Source organism: Rhamphochromis sp. 'chilingali', assembly GCF_963969265.1.
Source record: "Rhamphochromis sp. 'chilingali' genome assembly, chromosome: 4".
Lineage (NCBI taxonomy): Eukaryota > Metazoa > Chordata > Actinopteri > Cichliformes > Cichlidae > Rhamphochromis > Rhamphochromis sp. 'chilingali'.
The window spans coordinates 582275-610000 of NC_137948.1; the positions used below are offsets into that span (position 1 = coordinate 582275).

The following is a 27726-nucleotide window of genomic DNA, read 5'->3' on the forward strand; positions in this document are numbered from 1 at the left end:
TGTGTGAAACCGAGAGGAGTGAGCTGAACGTCGATCACACATTTATTTATTGCAGACATAAAGAAAACAGCTGCAATGATTTTTCCATGACAGACTTTTACAAACACACTGCATGTTATGACATCACAGTTCCGTGATTGGTTAGTTTCAGTGTTGATGATAACGAACAGTGACAGCAGCCATCAGCTCCAGCAATGTCACGTGACCGGGGTCAGGGGTCATTCAGCACAGTCAAACGTCACGTGATAAGAAAATCTGTTTAATTCAGTCCTTGTTTCGGGCCCTGCTGAGCCTCGGTGCGCACACGAACAACCAGAGTCCTCCACCCGTGGGCCACAGTCCACCTCGTTCCAGCCTCAGTCCCGGATCTGGTGCTCCCGTCCGTCCAGCGGGCCCAGCAGCACTGCCTGGGCCTCCAGCAGCGTGGTGTCGGTGCTGGCTCCCAGGAAGCGGGCGGTGAGCTCCATGTCCTGCAGCCGCAGACGGACCCTGGAGCCCGGCTGCAGGCCGTCGGCCCCGGCCGGCCGCTGACACACGCAATGGAACTTCCCACCGAAGTCGATGTAGAGGTCGTCGCGGACCACCCGGAACACCCTGCCCACCACCACCGCGTCCTTGGCTGGGCCCATCTGGATCAGCGGGGACCGACGAAGCAGCGCAGCGAAGCTGAGCTCCGGATCCAAAGAGGAGGCCTTCGGCCCGGCAGCGTTGCTCTGTGTCTCCCGCCGGAGCACCTCCTGGTGGTCGAAGGCGGCGGAGAACCCGGAGATCGGGCTCTCGGCGGGGCCCGAGTCCGAGCTGAAGGAGTTCCGGAGGAACCGGGGGGAGAGCCGGACCCGATACCGGAGCCCCGACACGACCCTGCACAGCGCCGCCATGTTTACCGCACAACCGGAAGTTCTGTCTCCGCGCACTTCCTGTGAAGGCTGTAGAGGCAAAAGCGTCACGTGGTCCTCCAAAAAGCACTAAGTAGACTTTTATTTTCTACCCAACATTTTACACTTAAGTATACAGTGAGGTCAAATATCTTCCTCCTGGATCAAAGGTGCAAACTGTGAACAAAATAATGAACAAATTCAAATATGTAGCTATACAGAAATAAGTTAAACTAAGAATCAGTCCAACAGTGTTGTGCTTGAATAAAAGTAGAATAAGAAATAGAAAAGAATGAGAATAAATAAATACAATAGTGCAAAACTGAATTTTCCATGCTTTATAAATGAAACCAGACAAGATTTTAAAACCATAAAACATTCTCATGATGTAAAAGCAGTTCAAACTATAAACGTTCTGCTTGTTTGACCTCTCGCTTGTGTCTTTTACCTAATGCATGAAACTGAGACCATGAATCACATTATTAGCTCACTAATTCGAATTGTTGTGGTGGCGTGACGTGGGCTCAGTGCACTCCGGATCAGCAGGTGGCGCTGTATATCATTGTACATCTGTACAGTAACAATGACGCGCGTTTTAAGTCAGAGAAGAAAAACTCAGCCAGTAAGAAGCGGAAGAGCTGCGCATAAGCGTTGTGCAACATGGAGGTGTCGGTAAGCGCTTTGGGCCGCAGAGGTTCTACCTGCGTGTTTCCGGTCGGTTCTGTGGTCAGGCACGTCCTGGACCGGCTCGTGCCGCTTCCGGAGGTGAGGCTGAGACGAATTATCCGGGATAACCAGGGTTAGCGTGAGTTAGCCCGGGTTAGGCGGTTTAAATGCACTCCGGGTATCAGTGTTAGCAGCTGCGCTAACGTTAGCATATAAAGTGTTTTGATGCATGCTTAATCTTCCAGGTAAGCACATCCCGCTCATCTGGACGTAGCGTCACTCATGTGAAAAAGTCACCTGGAAAAGTGACGAAACGTTCCTCCCACTGAAACCGCTACGTCCAGGTGAACAGAATCAACCTGTCGGCGGTTAGCATATAAGCTATAAGGCTAAACTCGGCATTAACCTGTCCCAAACGAGGTCAGCACTGACAGTAACCTCAGGTTATATCCAGAGGAGGCCGAAGCAATCACGAGTTTAACCCTTTCACGCATAGTGGTCACTACAGTGGACAGCTATTCAAAGGCCGTTTCCGTGTATTTGTGTCAGTGTTGATGGTGTACTTGCACATAAACAATATACACGGTGTGTATTGTTTATTCGTTTGTCAAATTCTTAAGTTAAAATGTTGTCCACTGAACCTCTTTGAAAAGTACATGTTTAAAAAATGAAGTTCAAAAATCATTTTTTCATTCCTAACGATGAATAAAAATCCTGATTGAGTTTGTCATAATTCATGCATGAAAGGGTGAATCACTTTTAGGGCTGCCACGATTAGTCGACTAGTCACGATTACGTCGACTATCAAAATCGTCGACGACTTTGAAGCTTTGTAAGATCCCAAAAGACGCAGGAATAAGTAGCAGGATTTAAGAGTGTAATAACGGATTGAAACAGAAGATGGTAGCACTGCATGTACAAGGATGCCAGCTGCCGTTAAACCCCGAAGAAGAAGAAGCTGTGTCCCAGAATTCATAGCGCACCCCAGCTCAGTTTCCAACAATGGCGGCAGCTAGTTAGTTTTAATATTACTCTTATTTATGTGAAGGTTCTCAGTCATCCAGGTCATCGTAGTCAAAGGAGCTTGCAAAGAAAAGCGTCTGGACTTCTTTAAGTTACTTGAAGACGTTTCACCTCTCATCCGAGAAGCTTCTTCAGTTCTAAGGTCAAATGGTGGAGAGTCCCAGATATAAACCTAGTGGGAGTTTCCCCCCACAGAGGGACAAAAGGACCCCCTGATGATCCTCTAATCGCCTGAGCCACACCTTGGCTCAGGCGATTACTCTTATTATTCTTTCTGGGTCACAAAATAAACGTTTAACATATTTTCAGGCGAGAATGTAGCTGTGTAAACCTCAAATATCTGCTCAGTTTATCAAGACACCGCATATTTTCAAAAGCGCTCCGACGTTTTCGGAGACGTCTGTTACCCACTAGCTCGATAGCTAGCCGGGGGCTAGGCTAACTAGAGCCGTGAGAACACCGGACTCCCGGCAAATCGTTTTCAAACCCACCGCCGTCTTTCGCTACTCAGGTTAAACATGATATATGAGTCACTTAGATAACTTAAAAATGTTATTGTTTGGCTTATTTTAGTATTTTATTTGTTCCTGAGTAAATCGGTTTGGCTGAGATTAAAGTTATAGTTTTTACACAGCTGAATAAACATCAAGCAGACAGCTGATTATCAGAAGTGTGAGATGCTGGAGAATTTACTCCGGTGTCCTGTTATATTTTAGATAGCAAGGAGTTTATTAAACTTCACCGAAACAATCTGCAAATTTCATTAAAATTTAATAAACTTGCCTTGTCTTTATTTTTAGTTAGCACAGACCTTAAACACTTAAAGCTGTAAGCTAATGATGGTTATATAAGAGCAGATGCTGCTGGTGCAATAAGCTGTACGTTTTACATCCAATGGATGATGATCTGATTAGTCGACTAGTCGCAAAAATAATCGGTGACTAGTCGACTATCTAATTGTTTGTGGCAGCCCTAATCATTTTGACTTAAATCCGTAAAATCAGAGCCTCAGGATCAGCCCTGTTATGACGTACTTCCTGCCAGCTCTTATTCATTGAATTATTTATTTAGATTTATTCCAGATTAAATAAACTGGAGGTGTGTTTACGGGAGGTTAAGGTCGCGGCTTCAGGGGATGTGAAGATGATCGAAGGGTTCATCTCAGCGAGTTTTCATGTTTCCAGGATTTCTACGTCACCAGAGATGGGCGCCGGGCACACCTGGACGATCCTCTGGAGCATGGAGCCGTCTATCATCTGGAGCTCCGCCTCCTTGGAGGGAAAGGAGGTCAGTAAACGGAAAGTAGCTTCCAGTTTTCCTGCTGCAGAAGAGCTGAAGGAAACTTGTGAAATGTGTTTTAGGGTTCGGTTCAATGCTGCGCGCGCTCGGCGCTCAGATTGAAAAGACGACCAATCGAGAGGCCTGCAGGGACCTCAGTGGGCGGAGACTCAGAGACGTCAACCACGAGAAAGAGTGAGACAAACACACAGGAGCTGAAATGTTTAGATCAGACAGGAAGTGTTATTACTCTGTAGTCTTTAAAGTAGGGCTGGGTTTTGATTATCGATTAAAATAAATTCTAGCATGGATAACGTAAAATCGATTCATTAAAATCCTGAATCGATTTTTAAATAAAAATTTATTTTACCCGAAACGCCAGAATCTCAGGTTAAACCTCACAAAACTTCAACAACCACCAAACGGCTAAAACAGAGGCTAAACTCAAAGTGCGGACCCGCCGACGGGTCAGAATTAGGGAGATGTCGCCTTTCTCACCCGGCGGCACGGACACGGTCGGGGCTGAAAGCCGACAGCTCGCTGATGCTGATGTTTCGGCGGCTCCGCGCTTTGTGTTTACGCCCTTTTTGCACAGATTCTGAAGCTGCAGGTTTTTATCTCTCCAAACAATATTGACCGAACCAGCAGGAAAGACGATCTCTCTCTCTCTCACTCACTCACTCACACACACACACACACACACACACACACACACACACACACACACACACACACACACAACAAAAATCAGTTTTCTTCATTATTCGCTGTCGGACGCTGTTTTTTTTTTTTCCTTTTACTTACTTTTGAAAACAAAGCCTCATTTCTGCTGTTCAATGATGAACATATTTAAACTTTCGTTTTTGATCTACTGCAGAATATTTTTATAAAATTCCTCAGTTACTTTTACACAAAGGCATCTGCTGTGATGCTCACAAGCTTTCTTTTTATAGATATAAACATATGGAAATGTACTGATGCATCATCTGAATTATAATATTTCTGACTGTCTGAGGCAAAATTTCCCAGATTCAAATCGTGGATCGAATCGATTCGGGACCTTGTGAATCTGAATTGAATCAGTTCTAGAAATCAGTGACGATACCCGGCCCTACTTTAAAGGTCTTCCAGTAAAATCTGTGGTAAATGTAATGAAAGTCTCACCAGCAGGTGGCAGCGTTCAGCCAGAAGGCTCAATAATGTCTGTTTGCACGTTTTAGTTTCCCCACCTCAGCGTGGAGACACCTGTGCAAACACCTCTCCTGTCACACTTTGCTCCGCTTCCTGCTCTGGTTTGCTGTCACGTTGGCAGTAAACTTATTGAGATGTTTGGAGCCAGTTTAACAGATTTGATGATGATAATAATAATAATAATAATAATAATACGATTTGATGGCTGCACATAAAACATGATGAGAACAGAAACGCTTTGAATGTTATTTATACAGCAGTGTCCAAGGTGTTGTCCAGGTGAGCGCACTTAAATTTCAAGTGTCTGAAAACGAGCTTTAAAACACCAGAAAAACTCTGAAAGGTGAATTTTCTACAGTTGATGTAAAATATTCAGGTTAATTATTGATGATGATTCACCTCAAACATCTGCTCTGCAGCAGCTGCTGCTGTAAGCTCAAAGCACTGTGATGTTGGGCCAGCAACACACCTGTCAAACAATCTATCCCACCGTCGAGGTCACTTCCTCCTGCAGTTTGTGGGTAGAGTCTGATTGTGAGCGGCCGGTGCTCACTGCAGTGACATGTCTGTTCTTCTGTGGTGCGGCAGGATGGCGGACTGGCTGAAGAAGCAAGCGGAGCGCGAGGCAGAGAAGGAGCAGCGGCGTCTGGAGCGCTTGCAGAGGAAGCTCAATGAGCCCAAACACCAGTTCACCGACGCAGAGTACCAGCAGCAGTGCCACGACCTGTCCGAGCGACTCGAGGACTCGGTGCTCAGAGGTTGGCCGCGCTGCACAGCTCGCATGGTGAGAGCGCGAGGTTGCACATGTTTGACGCCAGGTGTGTTTCCTGTTGCAGGTCTGCAGGCTTCCTCCAGCAGCCAGGTGAAGGTGGACGACATGTGCGGCGCCAAGAGGCTGAACTGTGATCAGAGTGAGCAGCCTGCGAAGAAGAAGACGAAGACAGCAGGAGGAGGGGGGTGCTTCTGGTGAGTCGTTAATGACAGGAAGAGTTGAACATGGCAGCTGTTACGCGATCACTCAGACAGGGAACGACAAGCACGCCGCCGCCGGCTCTGAGCTACAGCGAGCTTCTGAAAGGCAAATTATTCTCAATTATTGTCCTTGTCGAGACGGCAGGTCGTTCGCTGTGCGAGCAACATCACACCCTGACAAATAAAAACATGAGGTCAGCAGCCAGGGAGGTTCTGATTGGCTGAAACCCAACCGATGAAACCAGTTGAATCCTGTGAGGTCACGCTTGGTGAAAAACAGTTAAGTGGGGTGTCAGTGATTTCTGGTGAATCCATCAACTCAGCGGGCACTGTGATGTCAACAGGTTTCCTGGCGCCCGCTGACATCACAGCGTCTTTTATCAGCAGCTCCAGTGACCTCACCGACCACCAGCACAGATTCGTGTGTTCTGAGTTCAGCTGAAGCGCTCGCAGCTCGTCTCTGATGGTCAGCGTCCGTTTACGTGAGCTTCTGTCGGCTGTATTTGGTTGGAACTGCATCGTCTGTTACCTAGCAACAAAATGTGGGAAGCTGAGAAGGTTCAGAGTGAAACTGACTGATCATGCTTGTGCTCACAGGACGGGGCTGGAGGAGATGGACGAGCTGATGAGCTCAGATGATGACGAGGCTCCGTCCACATCCAGCCGTGAAACTGCTGCTGCCATCGTTACCATGACAACACGAAGAGAGGCAGAGGAGGGTAGCAGGTAAAGCCCAAAGAGCGCCAGGGACCAGATCCACCGTCATTTAACGATGTCTGAAAGAGTCTTCTTTCATCCTCAAACAGTGGAAGCACCAGAACCACACAGATCCCCAAGGAGACCTCCAGAGACCAGACTGGGACACCGTCAGAGGACCGGGACTCTGAGAAGACCTCCAGAGACCAGACTGGGACACCGTCAGAGGACCAGAACCATCCTGGTCCGTCCAAACCATCACAATCAAGCGAGCCGTCTCAACAGGTGTGTACCCGATGAATAAAGTCTGAAATTTTCAGGGTTAAAGTTTCTGATGAGACGTTTAAGGTTAATTTTAAAGTCTGAATTATGTCATCGCTGAGCTGTGGAGGTTTTCTTACTGCTGCAGCATTTTGGATCTGCTGAAGGTTTTTATGGAGTTTCTAATTTTGGAGCTAAATGGAAGAACGCAGTCTTACATATTTGTTTAATATGTGCGTTGAAGGACATGTCCTGGTCAAAAATGACTCCAAGGTTCCTCACAGCGTTACTGGAGGCCAAGGTAATGCCATCCAGAGTAAGAATCTGCTTAGATGCCATATTTCTAGGCTTTTCAGGGCCGAGTACAATAACCTCAGTTTGATCTGAATTAAGAAGCAGAAAGTTAGCGGCCATCCAGGTCTTTAAGACATTCCTGCAGTTTAACTCATTGGTGTGTGTTATCTGGCTTCATGGACAGATAGAGCTGGGTGTCATCTGCATAGCAGTGAAAATGTATGCTATGTCTTCTAATGATGCTGCCTAAGGGAAGCATGTATAATGTAAACAGAATTGGTCCTAGCACTGAACCCTGTGGAACTCCATAATTAACCTCAGTGTGTGAAGAGGACTCTCCATTTACATGCACAAACTGGAGTCTATTAGATAGATATGATACAAACCACTGCAGTGTGTTCGAGTAGTCAAATGTTGCGATCATTAACTCTTGTCCATACATATGCAATAATACTAAGTGCAATAATCCTTTCTGTCATCGTTGTATTTTTACTCAGTTGTATATAGTATTTGTATTCTATTTTTATCTTATTGTATATTTTATTTTATTCTATTCTGTACAGTTGTGTACTGTATTTATTCTTATTGTATTCTAATTTTTGCCTCATAACTTTTGCACTGTCCACTTCCTGCTGTGACAAAACAAATTTCCCACATGTGGGACTAATAAAGGTTATCTTATCTTGTTGTTCTTCAGCAGCTGGATTTGCTCTCGGTGGCGTCTGTCGAGCAGCTGGAGTCTCTGGGTTTGGACGTCTTGAAAAAAGAACTGATGTCTCGTGGGTTGAAGTGTGGGGGAACGCCGTCGGAGCGCGCTGCTCGACTCTTCGCCATCAGAGGACTGAGTGCAGATGAGATCGACCCGCTGCTGCTCGCCAAACCGACAAAGCCCAAGAAGAAGAAATGAGATGGAACGCTGAAAGCGGAGTGTTCAGCGTTCCGTCGAGTGCGAGAATATTAATCACAGACAACATTTACTCTTTCCTGATGAGCTTCCTGATTGGTTCAGACAATCACACGTATATTTTATTAGAGGTTCTGTCCAGTCAGAAAGCAGGATGTTCACACACGTCTGTGCTTCAGTTTGAATTTAACCACTTCCTGTTCAGTTTTCAATAAACGTCTGAAACTAAACATCAGGTTCATCTGTGTCTGAGAGTCTGTGATAGAAGCGCTGCGCAGCAGTGCATGATGGGAGTTCAGAAGCCGGGGTCCCAGGAAGTGACCTGCGGCGCCGCCACCTCCTCAAAGCACACTACGATATCACCGGCTCTGAAGTCGACGTCGCCGTCAGCCGATAGGCCGCACTCCATGCCCGCCCTCACCGTCTGCACGTCATCTTTGTGGTGCCTCAGTGCTGCCAGAGAACCTGCGGGAACATCAGGAGAACGTTAGAACAACACGGTCCAGTCCTGCTGCTTGACCCCAGCTCCGGTCTCACTCACCCTCCCACACGGTGTCCCGGCCTCGGATCAACCTGAACCTGAACCGTCGGTCCAGCTGACCTTTCTGAACCCGACAGCCGGCCACGGGAACCTTCTTCTTTCCCACGGTGACGTCAAACATGGCGACGACCGACGCCTCACCTGCACCGGGGGGAACAGGATATGTGTGACTGACATGTGACCTAAGGGGGTGTGGCTAGAAACAAAATGAACATATGCAGATCTTGCCTCTGCTCCGCACTCTGAGCGTGCTCACATTGCTTCTGTTTTCCTCATTAAATGAGCTCTGAGCGTCACGTGCTCCAATCAGATGATGATGATTTAAAACAACGGTAGAAGCGTCAGATGGAGACGCGTTTACCTGGTGGCCGTAAGGCGGTAAAATTAAGATGCTGATGCTACCTGTTACCATGGTGATTTAGCAGGGATGAAACGCTGACTTTGATCTCACTGATACGCCTCCGCTCCACCTGAGCTCAGCTGTGGTCACATGACCGTGTGGTGCCGACTCACCTGTGATGTTCTCTGAGACGAGTGGTGGCAGTTTGGCGCTGAGCTCCTCCTTCAGCTGATCTACCAGCTTGTAGATGACGCTGTGCAGGCGCAGCGGGATGCCTTTCCTCGCTGCCAGCTGCTCGATGCCACGGCTCGCCGCCACGTTAAAGCCATAGATGGAGCCTGATGGCGAGACGCAGCCAGTCAGGACAGTCCACACGATGTTTGAAGGTGGAGCAGGAGATTTATTATTTATTTTAAACTCAGGTACCCTGTGATGCATTCATAGACACTCTGTAAGAAGGCGTTCTCTGCTCTCAGCTTTAATCCCATCATGAAATCACACTAAACCAGCCGGCGGTCAGAAGAATCTGCTGCACACAAAATGAATAAAAACATCTGGAATGGCGTCCTTTGCTCGTACCTCCAAACATTTCGGCCATGTTGACGTCGTTCTCAGAGATGTCTCCTATGCCGAAATGGACCACCTCGAGCTCGCACTGCTGAGCGTCGTAGCTGTCCAGGATGTTCAGGATGGCCTCCACCGAGCCATCCACGTCACCTGGGTCAACGGTTGTTCAGTTAGTGACATCACAGTGGGCGGAGCCTGTTTGAAGCTGGCTCAGTGCGTACCTTTGATGATGAGCGGCAGGCTGAGCTGGTCGCTTTGCATCCTCTCGCTGGGCCTCGTGGCGAAGCGGGTCTTGTTGGCCCGGTAAAGCGCCACCTTCCTCTGCCTCCAGCTCAGGTGGGACAGCCCCTCCCTCTCCCTGCGGTACTCCTCCAGGTGGAGCTTCTGCTTCTGCTCGATCGCGCTCTGCTCCTCCTGCAGTTTCCGCTGCTCCTCATCGTGACTTCTCCACTCCACCACCTCCCGCGCTCGCTGCTGCAGGAGCCAAAGGAGGAAAGCTTTTATTGTGGAAGGGACTGACAGGAAATGGTCATCTCTGACCCACGAAGGAAACCAACCACCAACAATCCAGTCTGGATTTTTATTTAAATTTCCCAAAATTTAAAACCAGAGCAAAAAAACAACGAAGAGCAAAGTTTGCAAAGAGGAGGCAGAAAACGAACATCGCAGCGAAATGTTCTGAAGAGATTTTTAACGCAAACTTAATATTTCTCCTTTTTTCTTGTAGGCGAAGCATCCGCTGAGATGAACACAACCTCTGTCGATTTATTGTTTAATAAAACATTTATTCTATTTCATGTGAAGTGATTTCATTTGGGCGGACCCGGTTTATATCCCACTCACCTCAGACTCCACCTCCAGGATGGTCTCTCCAGCTGACGGCAGCTCCTTCCAGCCAACCACCTCCACCGCAGTACTTGGCCCCGCCTCCCTCACAGCACAGCCGTTCTCATCAAACAGGAAGCGAACTTTAGCCCAGGATTTCCCAGCAACCAGCACGCAGCCTCTCTTTAGCGTCCCCTGCTGGACGATGGCTGTCGTGACCGGGCTGGGAAGACCAAACTGGTCACACTGGGCCTGTTTGACTCTTTCATGTTTCCAGTAAACCAGAGTTAGCACTGTGAAGGACTTACCCTTTGCCTTTGTCGGTCCTGCTCTCGATGACGAGTCCCTCCACGGGGCCGGTAGGCTCCGCCTTTAGCTCCAACACCTCTGCCAAAGCTACTGTGGCCTCAGTCAGAGCCAGAAGGTTATCACCCTGACAACGTCATCAATGACATCATTGGTCTACAGCAACAACAGGTCGACTGTAATGATCTCATATTTTAAGGAAGCCATATTAACTGCTTTCATTACTTTACCTTTAACCTGTCTGTTGTACTAACTGACCAATAGGAATGTTCTTTGTGCATTGCATTGTGGGAAAACAACGCGATGTGTTGTTTGATGAGTTCACCTTCAGAGCAGAGATGTGAATCGCCTGAACGTCTCCCCCGAACTCCTCGCAAACAACGTCGTGAGCGAGCAGCTCCTGCTTCACCCTCTGAGGGTCGGCGTGAGGCTTGTCACACTTATTCACCGCCACGATCACGGGGACTGAAACACGGACGAACAGTAGAATCAGCAGTAGAAGAGCATAAAAACAAAATGAATAGAAATCCAGTAAAAGCAGTAGAAACGGGGCGACGCTTCGCTCTGAGCCCTCGGCTGCGACTGTCAGGTGGAGCTCCCACCTTTGGCTCTCCTGGCATGCTCGATGGACTCCACCGTCTGGTTCATGACGCCATCATCAGCTGCCACCACCAGAACGACGATGTCGGTGGCGTTGGCTCCACGGGCTCTCATGGAGGAGAAGGCGGCGTGGCCCGGAGTGTCGAGGAAGGTGATCTTCTCACCTGTCGGCAGCTGGACTGGAAGAAAAGATCCGAGAGCGGGAACGAAGCTTCAGGAAAAAGTTTACTGTCTGTAAACGAGCACAAACCTGCAAACGCTGCTTATTAAAACAACATTCAATAATCGATCAGCAGAGTCTGGTGACAGATTTTATGATTTAATTACATTTTCTTCTGTTTGCTCTTAAAGTTTGTCTTTAAAAAAAAATCTTGTTTCGTTTCCTGTCGTTGGGTGTTTTTAAATAAAGTTTAGAGCGTGCTGTTACCCAGGAAAGCCCCGATGTGCTGCGTGATGCCTCCGGCCTCTGTGGAGACGATTTGGCTCTTCCTCAGGCTGTCCAGCAGCGTCGTCTTACCGTGGTCCACGTGACCCATGATGGTGACCACCGGGGGCCGTGGCACCAGGAGGGTGGGATCAGCAGGCGGTCTGTGAAGGTTGTAGGTAACGGAGAACCTTATTTTGTTACAAACCACTGTGACGAGTTACATACACGTGATCAGAGACTTCTTGTCACCTCCTGCAGGCGTCCCTGTTGGGTCGCTCTCTGCTCGCGCTCAGTTTGGCCCATCTGAACTTCATCCCTGACCGTGTCACCACCTCTTTAATCCATCGTTCCTCCAGAACCGTGTCCTTTTCCAGAGAGTCCAGATGCACCGACGTGTTCAGCAGAGCCTCCAGCACGTGGTCTGAGATTCAAATAGACCTTTATTTAAAACAGCTTCCAGCCACAGACAGTTTAAAACATCGACGTCGCTCCAGGGTCGGACAAGTAGGCGCACGAGGAGGAGCCTTAAACCGGCATTCTGTCTAATGGCCACCAGGTGGCGGTAAACTCTTGGTCCGTTTTTTGGAACCAAGACAACGAAGGTCAAACGCTCATCTTGTATGGAACGCCAGGACTGCCATAATGAATTAATTAAATACACCATTAAATAATTAATTAAATGTGGCAATAATTAATTAAAATTGGAATTAATTAATTAAATAAATAGTTATGACACATTTAATTAATTAATTGACACATTTAATTAATTAATTATTGACACATTTAATTAATTATTTAATGATATATTTATTTATTTCATTTTGGCAGTCTTGGCGCCTGGCTTTCATCATGAAATAATTTTATCTGTCAGCCTCACCCATCAAACTCAGGGGGCGGGGTTAACGCTGATCGAGTCAAAACCATTGCTTTGGCCTGGTGGCCATTGTTTCTAGCACACAACAACCGGCATGTGGAAGCTAACAGAACTGAGCTTTGAAAAACCCTGTTTGTGTGTTACCAAATACCGTTTTAATATTTTTTTAGCCGAGAATGTAGTGGTTTAATCTTCATGTGTCTGGTCGGTTTGTCAAGATACAGCCTCTTTGCAAAAGTGCTTCGATGATTTCGGAGATGTCTGCCCAGTCTCACGGCAAAGCGTGGGATAGACCCGCTCGCCTCGCAAGCAATCCCACCGACAAAGCGCAGGCCCCGGTACACAGCTGTAGTAACCCCCGCTGACTTCTTTTACTGAGGTTATATTTATCGATGTTTTATTTCCTGATGTTCTTATGTGTCCTACGTGTTTCAGTCGCCAATTCTGAATTATAACTAACATTAAAAACATGTTTAAGGAGGAGAGAGAGCAAATAAATCTGTTTAACATCTGATCTTTGGGTTTTTGTTCAGTAATCAGCGTGACCTGTGTATAAACACATAAAAGAGATAACGTTGGTGTTTCCGTCATGTAGTAACTGCTGGCTTTAACTGTACAAAGGTTGTTCCACACTATGAAACACATACAGACTTCATGATGTTCGGCTAATATTTTTATTGTGAATATTAATCATGCTGACCTCGCTCTGTACACCACGCAGCGAGGTCAGCATGTCCACGATATCCTCAGCTCCATGAGTTAACACAAAGTTTCCCAGCTGACTAACTGCCAACTATTCCAGAGACGTGAAAATATACAGCATAAAGAAAAGTGTAAGAGACTCAGCAGCAGGTTAGAATAACAGTTATACATTTAATAAATCACCAAATGAATCCAAGAAACGAGCAAACCTGAGTTTGTGTTCCCTCAGCTGCAGACTCGCTGCTGTTTAAATGTTTGAAAAGGAAGATTAGATATAAACAAACGTCAAACATAGACTCAGTCTGCCTTCACATTTGATATGAGGCCAGCACGTATAGTGGCCTCAGCAGGCTATTACTGAAATACACGTGCTATATCATAAACTATGATATAAACAGGGAGGTCCTATTAACATGTTTAGTTTTAAAGGACACCTTCCTGCCTTTAGTCTCATTCATGAGCAGTATTAGTTTTCTTCTAACATCCAGAAGTCTGCACGATGTGTTTCATAGTTTGTAACAAGCCTTTGACAGGTAAACATAACATGACCGAAAAAAAAAAGAGAGAGAGAGAGAGAGTGTGTTGACATAAGAAGAGAAAATGCTCTCAATTATGGAGACAGACAAATGGTTCATTTATGTTTGATGTGTGTTTATTCCTCCCTAAATATCGTCGGTGAAGTTTGCCATGCACGTCAGATTTTCCTGCGCATTTTTATACCTCTGCCAACAGAGAGAGAAAAAAAATCACATTCTAACAGACAGCTGGTGCTTAGAATACAGTTGAATAACTATTAAAAAACAGATGATATTTAGATGATAGTTCAGTCTAACACATGTGCCAGTGAACCATTAAACGTCTGTGAAACTATGCAGTTATGAAACGTAACTTTAACCTCAGCCAAACCGATTTGCTCAGTTGTAAATAAAACAGCGAAGTAAACGTGACCCGACAGACAGAACCTGAGTGAATGAAGTCCAGCGTTTAACCACTGAGAGCTAAAACTCAGCTGAGGTTTGAAAGCTGTGTGCCGGTGATTGGACATCAGCCGCTGATAAAGCTGTTCGCCTATAAAGTGCTCTGTAAGGAAACAAGCTCCAGCAGCTCTGCGCTCGGGGAAAACACTATATTTACTTATCTTGTGCAGAAAAATGCGCTGACATTGCTTTATATCGAGCACCGGCTGCCCAGTTAAACTGTGACTATCACCAGGTAACTAGGCGTGTTTCTTGAATTAGCAGCAGGTGTTAAACAGCTGACAGATGAGGAGGAGGATGCATGTAGGTAAACTGAGGGTCTGTTGAGCTGATCGCTGGTTTCGTGAGAAAAATGTCAGCTCGTTCTTTATGTTACAGAAGCACAGAGACACAAGACCAGGCGGAAAGAGACGATCGTTCGGTGAAAATGAGAATCTGCGAATGCAACATGTGGAACACGGAGAGTGGAATATGTAAACAAACCGGTTAACGTAACCCCCTGGGTGCACTCTGCATGCTAACTGTTAGCAGAGCTAGTGAAATCTCTGAAAACATCTGAGCACTTTTGCAAACATGTTCTATGTTGACAACCTGACCAGACATACGTCGCGACACTCGCGGCTAAAACACTGTTAAAAGTGTAGCTGGTGACAGAAAAACGGGGTATTTTAAAACTACACCACCACCATTGCTGCTTGTGATTTGATCTGCATTCTGGGATACCTGGCTGCCCCAAGTCTACACAAGCAATCGATTTTCTAGGATCGACCTGTTTTGACTTACTTTGCACGGCAACCAATCAAATGTTAGAGAAGCTGCATGGGCAGCGTTAACCCCGCCCCCTGAGTTTGATGGGTGAGGCTGACAGATGATGAGAGCCAGGCACCAGGACTGCCAAAATGAAATAAATAAATATATCATTAAATAATTAATTAAATGTGTCAATAATTAATTAATTACATGTGTCATAACTATTTATTTAATTAATTAATTCCAATTTTAATTAATTATTGCCACATTTAATTAATTCATTATGGCAGTCCTGGCGTTCCATAATCTTGACGCTTCAGCGACCAATGGGAGACATCAAATAGCTCCGCCCACCTGTATACTGTCTATCATCCTTACCGAAGTCTCTGTTCATGGCTTCAGCGAGTGCAGCCGCCGTCATCCCCTGTCGGATCTCAACTTCCTGTTTGTCCACTTTGGGTTTGACCTTCTGGGTCTTCTGACCTTTGACCTGCAGTTAAAAATTATCTTTATTATGACATGCTTCATTTTTTTCACTAAAATGTTATTTGTACAGACGAAGGAACTGTAATGTTGCGTCTTTGTTAATGAACATCATCAGGAGGAAGAAACTCACATGTTTGAAGGCGAACTTCCTGTTCGGTTGGCAGGTGAGGAGAAAGTCGGCGCTCCCGGCACGGCAGAATACGGCCGGAAACGGGAAGTTACTGAACAGAGCTGGGTCTGCGTGCACCAGCCGCCGGGTACCCCGCATCACCGCAGACATCACACTCATAGCTGCAGAGGGACAGGTGAGCCTAACGTGCGAGAGAGCAAACATCTGCAGGTAAAACGTCATCATCATCATCATCGGGAGGCGGTCTCACTGAGACCAGCCATCGATCCTTTCACTCAGGAGTGTGTCTGTTCCTCTCTGTCGGCCTCACAGCCCACAAACTCTGCAGGTAATATACCCGCACACATCCTGACAAGCAGCAGCCAATCAGGCGAGTGTCTGACACACACTGTTTGGGGTATATACAGTTCTATATCTAATATCCTCAGCTGACAGTTTTAAAATACCCACCCTCCACGTGTGGTTGTCCAGTCCTCTGCCTGAAGCAGCAGCATATGAAGTTTACATATTAAACATGGTGAGATGAAAGCTGGATGCAGGTGGTGGACTACATCTATGCCGAATTAACCCGAGTGCTCTAACACATCAGGAACACATGTTTACATTTTGTTCTAAAACATCTCGGCACCACAAATCGTAAAAATGTGTCTTTTGTAAATGAAGTTTGGAGCAGAGCTTACGGACTGACACCGGAGGACTCAGGAGGATAGGTTCGTTAATTCGGGCGCCGAATGTGAAAGTGAGACTTAAAAATTCAAACCGATAACGAAGAATCATCGATCCGTGAAAAACATAACAGCTGTTAAACAGCAGTGTTGGTGTAGCTCGGCTGAACTTCCGGCCTGCAGAGGAAGACGCTGATTAAAGAAACGTTTAATCAGAGCCGAACGTGAAAACTGAACCGAGCAGCTCACCTAAAGCCTCAGGTGTCGTTCGTTCACGTGACATTACCTCGCAGGGTTTCTGAGTGACGCTTGGCTCTGCCTGACGTCAAAACCGGAGGACTCTACGTCGGAACTACGGTCAACTCAACCCAGCAGCAGAGCGTCAGAGAAGGGAGCGTCACGGTACCTCAGCAACCCCGACATCCGCCTCCGGTCGTTCTGGTTTTCTCTCTTCGCGCTGTCCACTCAGCTCATCGTGAAAAAGTCCTGCGACAGGGAGCCGCCATGACAGCCAGCACACACACCGGAAGCACTTTGGCGCCTTCTGTTAGGTTTGCGTGTTGCTGCCCTCCACAGGTCAGGCAGGTGAACGGAGACAAGGATCAGGACAGCTGCAGACTCACATGTGTCTGCGTTACTATAATAAGACTAACTCACCTGGTGTGCTCTCAGTCAGTTATTCAGGTTATTGTACTCGGCCCTGAAAAGCCTAGAAATATGGTATCTAAGCAGATTCTTACTCTGGATGGCATTACCTTGGCCTCCAGTAACGCTGTGAGGAACCTTGGAGTCATGTTTGACCAGGACATGTCCTTCAACGCACATATTAAACAAATATGTCAGACTGCTTTCTTCCATTTGTGCAACATCTCTAAAGTTAGAAATATCCTGTCTCAGAGTGACGCTGAAAAACTAGTTCATGCATTTATTACTTCCAGGCTGGACGACTGTAATTCATTATTATCAGGAAGTCCTAAAAACTCCCTGAAAAGCCTTCAGCTGATCCAAAATGCTGCAGCAAGAGTCCTGACAGGTCCTGATGACCTTTGATCCCTCTGTGTGGGGTTCCAAGAAAAGTGTTTTTTTATTATCAGACAAACAGCAGAGAGAAGACAGCGCCACCGTGTGGATGTAAATATTTATTTTCTACCTTAATAAATACATTTTCTTCATTTCTATTTGTTCTGTTTTGAGGTAGAATTCTTTTACTTTTTAAATAAAGTTCCATACAAACTGTTTTCTACTTTTTCCCTTTTTAATAACTAGGATCAAACACAGATCCATTTTCCTCTTTTTTATCTTCATCATCATCATCTTCTGACAGGACACCACGACAGTCTGATAGCACCACCGTTATAAATAAAGTTGTATCAAATGTTTGGTCAGAGTTTGTGAGAAAGGCACATCCCGACAAACCAGACACAGCTACACGACACAGCTACACGCCGTCCACAGGTCACAGCAACACGCCACAACAGCAGGAAACACGTCCTCACATTAACTGTACAGCAAGAGGTGAACTCGGGTCAGAGTTCAGACCGAGGAGTCGGGGGAGCAGCATCAGAGGAGAAGAGGAGGAGACTCTTGTGAACCCAACAGGACTGCAGGGACCTCACTGACACTTCCACACAAACAGGCTGCAGAGAGGAGACGAGAGACAGACAGCAATCAGTAACAACCAGCCAGTCTCCAACCTTCCTTTCAGAGTAGGAGTGTGAAACAGCAAGCAGACCATCTGCAGACGAATGGCTTATTGGAAGAGTTTCAGTCAGGTTTCAGAGCTCATCACAGTCTGGATTCAGGAGACACTATCTCTACTTTTAAGATTCAAACTTTCCTGTTTGCTAAAGCATATAGTTAGGGCTGGACCAGGTGACCCTGAATCCTCCCTTAGTTATGCTGCAATAGACGTAGGCTGCCGGGGATTCCCATGATGCACTGGGTGTTTCTTCTTCACTCACTATGTGTTACAGACCTCTCTGCATTGAATCATACCTGTTATTAATCTGTCTCTCTTCCACAGCATGACTTTATCCTGTCTTCCTTCTCTCACCAATCACAGCAGATGGCCCCGCCCCTCCCTGAGCCTGGTTCTGCTGGAGGTTTCTTCCTGTTAAAAGGGAGTTTTTCCTTCCCACTGTCGCCAAAGTGCTTGTTCATAGGGGGTCATATGATTGTTGGGTTTTCTCTGTATCTATTATTGTACAATCTACCTTACAATGTAAAGAACCTTGAGCCAACTGCTGTTGTGATTTGGTGCTGTATGAATAAAATTGAACTGAAAACATACATCCTGAAGGTCCTGAATCTTTTTCTCTGTGAAATATTAGAATTTTGTCTCAGTGGTCCTAAAACGTCTCATTTAGATCAAGTAAAAAAAACAAACAAACAAGCAAAGCATGAGTTTACTGTCTGAGCTGCTCTGCAGTCAGTTTTCTGCCCACGTTTGGCTGGTTTCACTCAAAGATTTGGTGTAATTCAGGTCTCACCTGCAGTCGCTGCCGCCAGCGCTGATCACATATTTATCATCGCAGGAGAAGCGGATGTTGGTCACGTGAGCCGAGTGGCCAAAGTAACGCTTGTGCTTCGCCTGGAAATAAAGACAGAAGGTGGCGCTCAGTGTGAGCTGAACCTTTCAGTGATTTCTCATTTTCGGAGCTCACTTACAAATTTTTCGGCGCAGGGGAAGTCGAAGAGCTTGATGAGGCCGAAGTCGTCTCCGGTCACCATGTTGACTCCAGCGTGAGAAACGCAGGCACAGTTAACGTCGGCCTTCTCGGCGTTACGAGGCCAAATGCCGACAACCTCGTCCCCCACGATGCTACGAAAACCGAACAGAAACGCCTCCGTCAGGTCGGTCACACCTTAAATGAGCTCAGGAAGGTGGCAACGCTTCTGGAACTAGTTCCTGTTTTTTATTCATGAAAAGTTCCTCCAGATCTTCCTGAACCCATCCCAATTTGAATCCGTGCTTCCTGTTTTTAGTTCAGGACTCCATGGCGACCCAGGGCTGGAGGATTAGTGCTCGGCAGCTGGGTCCCAAACCTCTGAACTTGTTTACTTCCCTAACAAAGGCCCGGCATGAGGGAACCCCACCACCACCAAGGACAGCCCCATCTTATCGTTTTGTTTCTTGGATTAGAGAGGGCCCTGATTCCTCTGCATCCCATAAAGCAGGGGGCTCAAACTCCAGTTCTCGAGGGCCGCTGTCCTGAAACTGTTTCATGTGTCCCTGCTCCAACCTGAATACAGTTAGCAGGTCATTAGCGAGAGAATAGGACCAGACTGCATGCTGAGGCGGTAATTCTTGATTCATGTTACATAGGGCTGCCACAATCCATTATTTTGATAGTCGACTAATCGGATCATCATCCATTGGATGTAAAACTACAGCTTATTGCACCAGCAGCATCTGCTCTTATATAACTATCATTAGCTTACAGCTTTAAGTGTTTAAGGTCTGTGCTAACTAAAAATAAAGACAAGTTTATTAAATTTTAATGAAATTTGCAGATTGTTTCGGTGAAGTTTAATAAACTCCTTGCTATCTAAAATATAACAGGACACCGGAGTAAATTCTCCAGCATCTCACACTTCTGATAATCAGCTGTCTGCTTGAAGTTTATTCAGCTGTGTAAAAACTTTAATCTCAGCCAAACCGATTTACTCAGGAACAAATAAAATACTGAAAAAAGCCAAACAATAACATTTTAAGTTATCTAAGTGACTCATATATCATGTTTAACCTGAGTAGCGAAAGACGGCGGTGGGTTTGAAAATGATTAGCCGGGAGTCCGGTGTTCTCACGGCGCTAGTGACCTAGCCCCCGGCTCGCTATCGAGCTAGTGGGTAACAGATGTCTCCGAAAACGTCGGAGCGCTTTTGAAAATATGCGGTGTTTTGATAAACTGAGCAGATATTTGAGGTTTACACAGCTACATTCCTGCCTGAAAATATGTTAAACGTTTATTTTGTGACCCAGAAAGAATAATAAGAGTAATATTAAAACTAACTAGCTGCCGCCATTGTTGGAAACTGAGCTGGGGTGCGCTATGAATTCTGGGACAGAGCTGCTTCTTCTTCTTCGGGGTTTAACGGCAGCTGGCATCCTTGTACATGCAGTGCTGCCATCTTCTGTTTCAGTCCGTTATTACACTCTTAAATCCTGCTACTTATTCCTGCGTCTTTTGTGATCTTACAAAGCTTCAAACGACACGTCGACTATTAAATCAGTCGTCGACGATTTTGATAGTCGACGTAATCGTGACTAGTCGACTAATCGTGGCAGCCCTACTGTTACAGCAGCTCATGACTGAATGAACACAGTGCAATAAAAGTAAATTTTTCCAAACACTTACTCGAGTAGGTGGGGTTAGGGGTCACCACCTCAGCATGCAGTCAAGTTCTATAGAGCCTTGCTAATCACCCACTAATTGTATTCAGGTGTGATGCAGCAGGGACACATGGAATAGTTTCAGGACACCGCCCCTCGAGGAGTTTGAGACCCATACATGGTCTGAGGCATTCCCACTAACACTAACGTTAGCTAACATTAAGCACAGCAAATCAACTTTTCTGCCTCACCTGGTCCAGGTTGCCCAGGTGATCCTGTCTAGGATGGGCTGATCCGTGATCACCTTCCCTGAGGGAACTTCGTGCACCTGCCAGGTGTAGGTGCTTGTGGACACCTGTGAATAAATCAAGACATTGAAAACCAGCTCTCACCTGACAGAGCTCTGACCCACAAGGAAAAGGTCAGAGGTCACAACAACAGACCCATGTGTCATAACTCAGCACGTGTCTTCTTAACCTTTAACCTTTATTTAAGAAGGAAGTGAAAGTACCTGGATGTGTCTGCTGTCAGCAGAGAAGTCGATCTGGATGACACACCCGGGAATGTCCTTGCAGTAACCAATCCGATTAAGCGATGGCCCGAGAGAGAGGTCGTAGAAATCCACAGCGCTTTCAACTGAGCCCACCGCCAAGAACCGGTTATCTGGACTGAACCTGAACAAAGAAATCCAGAAACTGAAGTTAGTCCCAGAACTGTTAGAGGCTCCTGTTCGTGCTAATGTTCAAACCCACCGAATATCCTGGATGGCCACGCTGCGGTCTCTCTTCTTGCCCCAGACGGTGAGCGAGTTGACCAGCAGGACGATGAACTCCCCGTTCTCCATGCCAATGGAAACCATTTCTCCGTTGGGACTGTAGGACGTGCACTTGGCAGGATGGCCCAAACTCACCTTGTTCAGGAGTTTCTAAGACAGAAAGCAGGATTAAAGGAATACACCGTACCAGGTGAGGTCGGCAGCACACCACAGTTCAACCCCGTACCTTATCAGCCAGGTCCCATATTCGGATGGTCCCGTCATCGCTGGCGGAGATGAAGACGTCTTTGAAAGGGTGACTTGTCAAACCCCAGATCCCTCCCTGAGTGTGTCCATTGATCATGGTGTTGGAGGCAGCGTTCTTTTCTCCAACCTCTATGATCTCCCCATCCTTGGTTCCCACCAGGATTTTACCCTGTCAGAGAGTTGGAGGTTACTCTTCCTGTCACTGGAATCACAATAACATCAAGCACCACGGACCTTCCACTGTGTGTTCTTCACACCTTTCCTCTGCAGACAGATCGGACGCTCTCCACCGGTTGGCCGGTCTCCAGCTGAAAAGCTCGGCAGCGCTTCATCTCCTGGTCCCAAAGCTTCACAGCACCACCCTCTTTGGTCCTGATGAACAGCAGCAGACAGCGGGATTTCATGTTTTTTATATACATCAAAGGAATCCAGAAGAAGGGTACATCCCTAAAATGGATCTGTCTGAACCCTCATCTTCACCTGGTGTAACCTTTAACCTTTAGCCATGCTTGTGGCCGGTCCACACGGTTTATAGCCGTGTTTCCCAACCACTGTGGTGCGGCAGATTATCTGATTCCACCTGATTAGTACTCTAAATGACCGGCGTGAGTAACGGGCAGAACAATGGCATTCTCTTCCACTAGAGGGCAGTACAACTACCTGCTCTAATTCAATGGGTCTCCAACTGCCAGTAAAACAGAAGAAGTCGAAGAAGAAATTACATAATCCTCACGCTGTGAGACGATGCAGCGCATAATAGCAATAGATAAATATTTGAACAGAAACAGCAGTCAGTCTGACCTGGTCCTGGAGAAAACTCCGACCCAGATGAAGGCCAGAGCATGAGATGGGTCAGAAGAAAGCAAAAAAGGTAAACTGGGGACGTATGTCTGTGAAGGTTCTCAGTCATCCAGGTCATCGTAGTCAAAGGAGCTTGCAAAGAAAAGCGTCTGGACTTCTTTAAGTTGCTTGAAGACGTTTCACCTCTCATCCGAGAAGCTTCTTCAGTTCTAAGGTCAAATGGTGGAGAGTCCCAGATATAGGACGATTGGGGCGACCGTGGCTCAGGGGGTTGGGAAGCGTATCTGTAACTGGAAGGTCGCCGGTTCGATCCCTGGGCTCTCTGTCCTGGTTGTTGTGTCCTTGGGCAAGACACTTTACCCTACCGCCTACTGGTGTTGGCCAGAGGGGCCGATGGCGCGAAATGGCAGCCTGGCTTCTGTCAGTCTGCCCCAGGGCAGCTGTGGCTACAACTGTAGCTGCCTCCACCAGTGTGTGAATGTCAGAGTGAATGAATAGTGGTATTGTAAAGCGCTTTGGGTGCCTTGAAAAGCGCTGTATAAATCCAATCCATTATTATTATTATTATAAACCTAGTGGGAGTTTCCCCCCACAGAGGGACAAAAGGACCCCCTGATGATCCTCTAATCACCTGAGCCAAGGTGTGAAAGTGGGTTTGTGTCCCAATCAGCCAGGGTTTCGGGTGAGCTCACTGTGAAACCTGGCCCCACCTTATCATGCGAATCCCTGAGGTCAGATGGCCCAGGATGTGAGTGGGCGTTAAGGCGTCTGGGGAGGTCACCATTTGACCTTAGAACTGAAGAAGCTTCTCGGATGAGAGGTGAAACGTCTTCAAGCAACTTAAAGAAGTCCAGACGTAAACTGGGGACAAACTGAGCCAAGCTCAGTGCTCGGGGGAAAATGATCAATATGCTTTTTGTTTGGTGGTGTGCTGTGTGATTTTTCATATGAGCCGTGCTCCAAAAGGTGTGGAAACACTGGTTTATAGAGCCACTGTGGCATCACCCACTGTGGCGTCACTAGAGATGGACCGATCCGATATTACGTATCGGTATCGGTCCGATACTGACCTAAATTACTGGATCGGATATCGGAGAAAAATAGAAAAATGTAATCCGATCCATTAAATATCACACCTCACAAAACTTGCGACACGCCGTAACTCGCCTCAGAACGTTAGCACGTCGGAGCAGTATGCATCACGTGATAGAGCGGCTGTGGCATGCGGGACCTGTCGGTGGTCTGGATAGCATGTGGAGCTTCGCTAGCAACCTGGCATTTCATCTCCGACAAAGTTATCCCGAGAGAAGTATAGCAAGTGTGTAAGTCCATCTCTGAATGTAAAGCATTCCTGCGTTAAGCTTAACAAGCGATATATGGAGCGACTGCCTCTTCTTGCTGCTGCTTCAATCATGAAACTGCTTAATGATCAGCTGATCATCTCTCTTGTTTGTTTTTGGCCCACTTTGCACCAGAAAGAGGAAACCAGCGGCTGAACAACAGCAGCACGTTTAAGCTTGATAAGCTGTTGTTAGAATTTATTTATTATTACTTTCTACTCGAGGATCTTTTTCTACGTAGCTGACGTAACTGTGCAGGGGCGGATCTAGCAAAGTTTAGCCAGGGGGGCCGATAGGGCATTAACAGGGAAAAGGGGGCACAAAGACATACTTTTCTTTCTTATTCTCATTTAAAATGTCGAGCTTTTAATAAATAATTATCTGACACCCAAAGTTTTAATTTGATGCAAAATGAATAGAAGTCCATTACTGTATATAGTAACTATTAAGTCTAATATATATACCCTAGTAAGCTATAGTACTTTTTCCTTTGGGAAGGTACCATCTGTGCAGTCTGCAATTTTGTTGAAGAAAGATGTTGAATCTATTTAATATTTCTTGAAAAATAATTGATTTCTGTGCATTTTCTGTGCACTGCATCAAATTAAGGTTGATTACGTCGATTAAGCATCATGAGGTGGAGTGTGAGGGGTGGTTCCCTATTTTTTATTTATTTATTTTTGTTGTTGCTGGGAGTTGGAACCCTATTAGTTAGGTTGCTTAATATTTACACTAAGTACTCTTTAAAATACCAGAATAGGGAGGATGGTGTAGGTTTAAGTTTATTAGATTGATCAGTATTGCTGAACTATGAAATATTTTTTTTTGCATACAGGTATAACAGAATAGCTTTAGTGTAGTTGTTGTTTTAAACTTGAGTATGAACTTATACAAAATGCAGCAAGATATTTAAAAAACAGTTTTGTTTATTAAAAAACACTATATCGGATTCATATCGGTATCAGCAGATATCCAAATTTATGATATCGGTATCGGACATAAAAAAGTGGTATCGTGCCATCTCTAGGCATCACCCACTGTGGCATCACCCACTGATTCCGGAAGCCATCGTTTAGAGCATGGATTTTATTATGAGCTAATGCTAGCGACTTTTGTTACCACAGACTATATGAAAGCATCAGTCAGACAAAGATTAGCAATGTCCAATCAATCACTGCGCACCAAACCTGGAGCTCCGCCTTCTTGGACCGTCTGTTAGTAAAAAAGCTCCAACAGCACAAACACGGTCCAGAGGTCCAGTTCAGGTGAAGCCTAGCAGACAGCTAGGAGCTACAACTACCTGTGTCACTATCCACATGTAATTCAAAGAGGCCACACCCCTAATAATGCAAACTTTAAATGACTGGTTGAATCTGGGACCATTTTTTTGTATTAACACCAAAAGCAGGTGGTAGGTCAGCATCTTCAGGAACTGCAGACTCACGGTCGCTCCTTCCCCCCAGTAACAATAAGGCCGTCCCTCAGAGTGGTGTACATGGTGAAGACGGGACCGCTGTGCGCCTTTGCCACCACGCGCACCAGGAAATGCTCCCGCCACACGTACACGTCTCCGTTGATGGCGCCAGTGAATGTCAGGTTGTTCTGAGTGAGACAAACAGCGATTTACCACAAGTCCACAAACACCAGAGCGTTACATACAAAAGCAACGTCAGCGTTTCTTACGGCGCCGAACGCAACAGACAACATGGTCTGCATGCGGCCGTCCTCCACTGAGCCGATCACACCTTTCTTGTACATGAGCGAACCTCCAACCAGAGTCCAGAACTTGATGTGTTTGATTCCCACCGACACGAACTGGGTGTCAGAGTCCGGCCGGAACTCCACCACGAAGATCCGCTCAGTGTGGCCGCCCTTACTCGTCACCTTGGTGCCTGACGGACAGGTAAGAGGTCAAAGATCGTCCCATCTATGTCACATACTTTGTCTTGTTTGGTGTGGAACAGATGGTCCAAACAATAATGTTTCCCCCCCCGAGGCATCATTGATAACAACCTTAATCCTGAACCTCGAGTCATTAGGTAATCGTGGGGATCAGGAACAGTGTTACCTGTGTAACCCTCGATAGTGTCAGAGCACCAAGAGCTAATCTCTTACTCCTTCCAACAAACTGCCAGCAGTCAGAAGCTGAGAGCATCTCACAATCGTTCATCTGATGAAAGATGTTGGGTACCTTCCTGCCACCTCCACACTGTGATGGTGTGTTCAGGCTCCACCCCCACAGACAGCAGCAGCTTCCCTGTAGCGCTGAAGTTAACGTAGCCGACGCCTTTAGCGTGCGAACACCGCAGGATGGACAGTGTCTGCTTGGTCATGGCGTCCCACACGTGGATGGACGGGGCGAGGCCTGCGAGGAGAGACCAAACCGTAGAAACCACACAACTTCACAACCACAGAACCGAGGTAGGAAGTACCAGGACCTGAACATCCAAGGACCTGTGGACCACAGGACTGAAACACCAAACAACATGTGGGATCTACAGCTGAGCTCCTCAGCATTCTTCAAGGAACAGGAGAAAAAGGGAACCTCAGATCTACAGCATCGACAAACAAAGGAACAGATTTAGCAGGAAGTGGGGCAATGAAAGGAAACGAGCCAAGGAATGAAGGATGGTAAAGAGGCCAAGAAGAAAAGGATGAAGGACCTGAGGGAGTTATGGGAGCTGTGAAATGGAGACGCAGTGTCGTGGAACGAACTTGGATGGATGAATAGACCTTATCCCATTCAGGATCTTTGGGTACTTCCAGCGCCTGAGTTCGCATGCTGGGTCACGGAGCAGCGCCATTCAGAGTGTGGAAATTCAAAATGGCTTCTTTCAAACGACCATCTCTTTATTAACACTTTCAGTCATGATCACATGACCGGTTCGCTCCCGAGGTCCCGGACCACCTCAGCTCGGCAGAGGAAACCTCAGAAGACCAGAGAGGAAGACGTGTTTTTAATCGCGTCCTCTCTGGAGAACAAAGAGAGGCTCAGGAACACGTGATCATGTGATCATGCCCCGACAGCGTCTGCATTAACACGACTGACCCGGAGATGTTTCTAAAGGATGGAAAGCAGCCTCTGAATCACAGCCTCAGCACACACGGCACAGACTGCACACAGAAACACCGACGTCATGCCCACACGAGGCTATCGGCCGGGCTCCGAGTCTGCCTACTGCCATGCTCGTGCTAATGTGGAGACGCCTGAAAACACCGAGTTCAGCCACGCTGACGTTGCAGACGCTGAGAAAATAAGAGAAATGGATCCTCCAGCAGTGACTTCCTCCTTACTGAGCAGCCTTTAACGTGCTGCTAGACGACGGGTTAAAGATCTCTGAGAGTCGGACTGTGGTGCACGAACCCTCATTCAGACTGCACCTTCAAAAAACTTTGGCCTTGACTGTCGGGCTTGCACCTCGTGTGATGTTGAGGTTCCTCACAAAACCTGTACATAAACCCGACGGCTCGGCAGACGCACGCCTGGCGTCCACGTTGATTTCCGTGTGAAACAATTCTAAAAATGTAAGACCTGATGCTCTCGGACGTTTCTGTGGCGTGGAGCGTTCAGCGTGATGTTCAGTGTTTTCATCTGAATCCACATCAGTGCAGACGAGTCGGGGGCGAGCTACGATCAGCGTCCTGACTCATGATACTCACCAGAGAGCTCCGCCTCTACACGCCGGGAGCGAATGACACCAACACGTTAATAAACTCAACCTGTGTCTGTGTGTGTCTGTGTCTCTGTGTGTCTGTGTGTAACGAGGGTGGTGAAAGAAGGCTTACCTGGCAGGTCAGTGATGTCACCTGGTGAGGAGGCGGAGTTGATGAGGAAGCAGTGAGAGAGAACAGAAGTGGGATGGGCCAACAGCAGCCAGCTC

The 27726-nt window shown here is 46.8% G+C and overlaps 4 protein-coding genes across 10 annotated transcripts in view; 1 reads left to right on the plus strand and 3 right to left on the minus strand.

Annotated features, from left to right (window-relative positions):
• Positions 1–24: 24 nt before the first annotated feature.
• Positions 25–1019, minus strand: mrps28 (mitochondrial ribosomal protein S28). The gene has a single exon (XM_080881398.1). The coding sequence runs from the start codon at positions 876–878 to the stop codon at positions 357–359; it is 522 nt and encodes a 173-aa protein (XP_080737524.1). The 5' UTR covers positions 879–1019; the 3' UTR covers positions 25–356.
• Positions 1020–1386: 367 nt separating this feature from the next.
• Positions 1387–8395, plus strand: sde2 (SDE2 telomere maintenance homolog (S. pombe)). 2 transcript variants are annotated; one of them, XM_080881396.1, is made up of 8 exons: positions 1387–1640; positions 3749–3851; positions 3926–4037; positions 5622–5791; positions 5870–5999; positions 6603–6731; positions 6812–6986; positions 7954–8395. In XM_080881396.1, the coding sequence occupies exons 1-8, from the start codon at positions 1536–1538 to the stop codon at positions 8161–8163; spliced, it is 1134 nt and encodes a 377-aa protein (XP_080737522.1). In that variant the 5' UTR covers positions 1387–1535; the 3' UTR covers positions 8164–8395. The 2 variants fall into 2 exon arrangements, with proteins under 2 accessions (XP_080737522.1, XP_080737523.1); XM_080881397.1 differs by having other exon boundaries at positions 7957–8395.
• On the minus strand, positions 8245–16916 carry mtif2 (mitochondrial translational initiation factor 2). 3 transcript variants are annotated; one of them, XM_080881392.1, is made up of 14 exons: positions 16757–16916; positions 15686–15866; positions 15448–15559; positions 12016–12187; positions 11767–11927; positions 11342–11518; positions 11065–11204; positions 10742–10866; positions 10452–10656; positions 9830–10082; positions 9621–9758; positions 9215–9379; positions 8702–8842; positions 8245–8625 (listed from the first exon to the last, which is right to left on the minus strand). In XM_080881392.1, exons 1-14 carry the CDS (start codon positions 16771–16773, stop codon positions 8456–8458), a joined length of 2157 nt encoding a protein of 718 aa, XP_080737518.1. In that variant the 5' UTR covers positions 16774–16916; the 3' UTR covers positions 8245–8455. The 3 variants fall into 3 exon arrangements, with proteins under 3 accessions (XP_080737518.1, XP_080737519.1, XP_080737520.1); XM_080881393.1 differs by having other exon boundaries at positions 16637–16863; XM_080881394.1 differs by having other exon boundaries at positions 16600–16863.
• Positions 16917–17489: 573 nt separating this feature from the next.
• LOC308396230 (echinoderm microtubule-associated protein-like 6) overlaps positions 17490–27726 on the minus strand; it is a 39370-nt gene continuing 29133 nt past the window's right edge. For 2 of the 4 annotated variants that reach the window (XM_080881385.1, XM_080881383.1), the window contains 12 exons: positions 27632–27652; positions 26037–26210; positions 25529–25737; positions 25290–25447; positions 21962–22076; positions 21685–21873; positions 21436–21608; positions 21195–21357; positions 20935–21038; positions 19018–19171; positions 18840–18940; positions 17490–17987 (listed from right to left, as the gene is read on the minus strand). In XM_080881385.1, the coding sequence (XP_080737511.1) occupies positions 17963–17987; positions 18840–18940; positions 19018–19171; positions 20935–21038; positions 21195–21357; positions 21436–21608; positions 21685–21873; positions 21962–22076; positions 25290–25447; positions 25529–25737; positions 26037–26210; positions 27632–27652 (1586 nt within the window). In that variant the 3' untranslated portion in view covers positions 17490–17962. Of the gene's footprint in view, positions 17988–18839; positions 18941–19017; positions 19172–20934; positions 21039–21194; positions 21358–21435; positions 21609–21684; positions 21874–21961; positions 22077–25289; positions 25448–25528; positions 25738–26036; positions 26246–27631; positions 27653–27726 lie in introns of all 4 variants that reach the window. The other 2 variants (XM_080881386.1, XM_080881384.1) reach the window with 2 other exon arrangements.

Bases quoted from the DNA above. Each gene is read 5' to 3' on its own strand.
- mrps28 (XM_080881398.1), bottom strand. From the start codon at position 878: ATGGCGGCGCTGTGCAGGGTCGTGTCGGGGCTCCGGTATCGGGTCCGG.
- sde2 (XM_080881396.1), top strand. From the start codon at position 1,536: ATGGAGGTGTCGGTAAGCGCTTTGGGCCGCAGAGGTTCTACCTGCGTG. The intron at 5,792-5,869 runs GTTGGCCGCGCT...TTCCTGTTGCAG, and splicing joins CGAGGACTCGGTGCTCAGAG to GTCTGCAGGCTTCCTCCAGC. The intron at 6,987-7,953 runs GTGTGTACCCGA...GTTGTTCTTCAG, and splicing joins CAAGCGAGCCGTCTCAACAG to CAGCTGGATTTGCTCTCGGT.
- mtif2 (XM_080881392.1), bottom strand. The intron at 11,205-11,341 runs GTGGGAGCTCCA...TCCGTGTTTCAG, and splicing joins GCATGCCAGGAGAGCCAAAG to TCCCCGTGATCGTGGCGGTG. The intron at 8,626-8,701 runs GTGAGTGAGACC...ATGTTCCCGCAG, and splicing joins CCGGGACACCGTGTGGGAGG to GTTCTCTGGCAGCACTGAGG.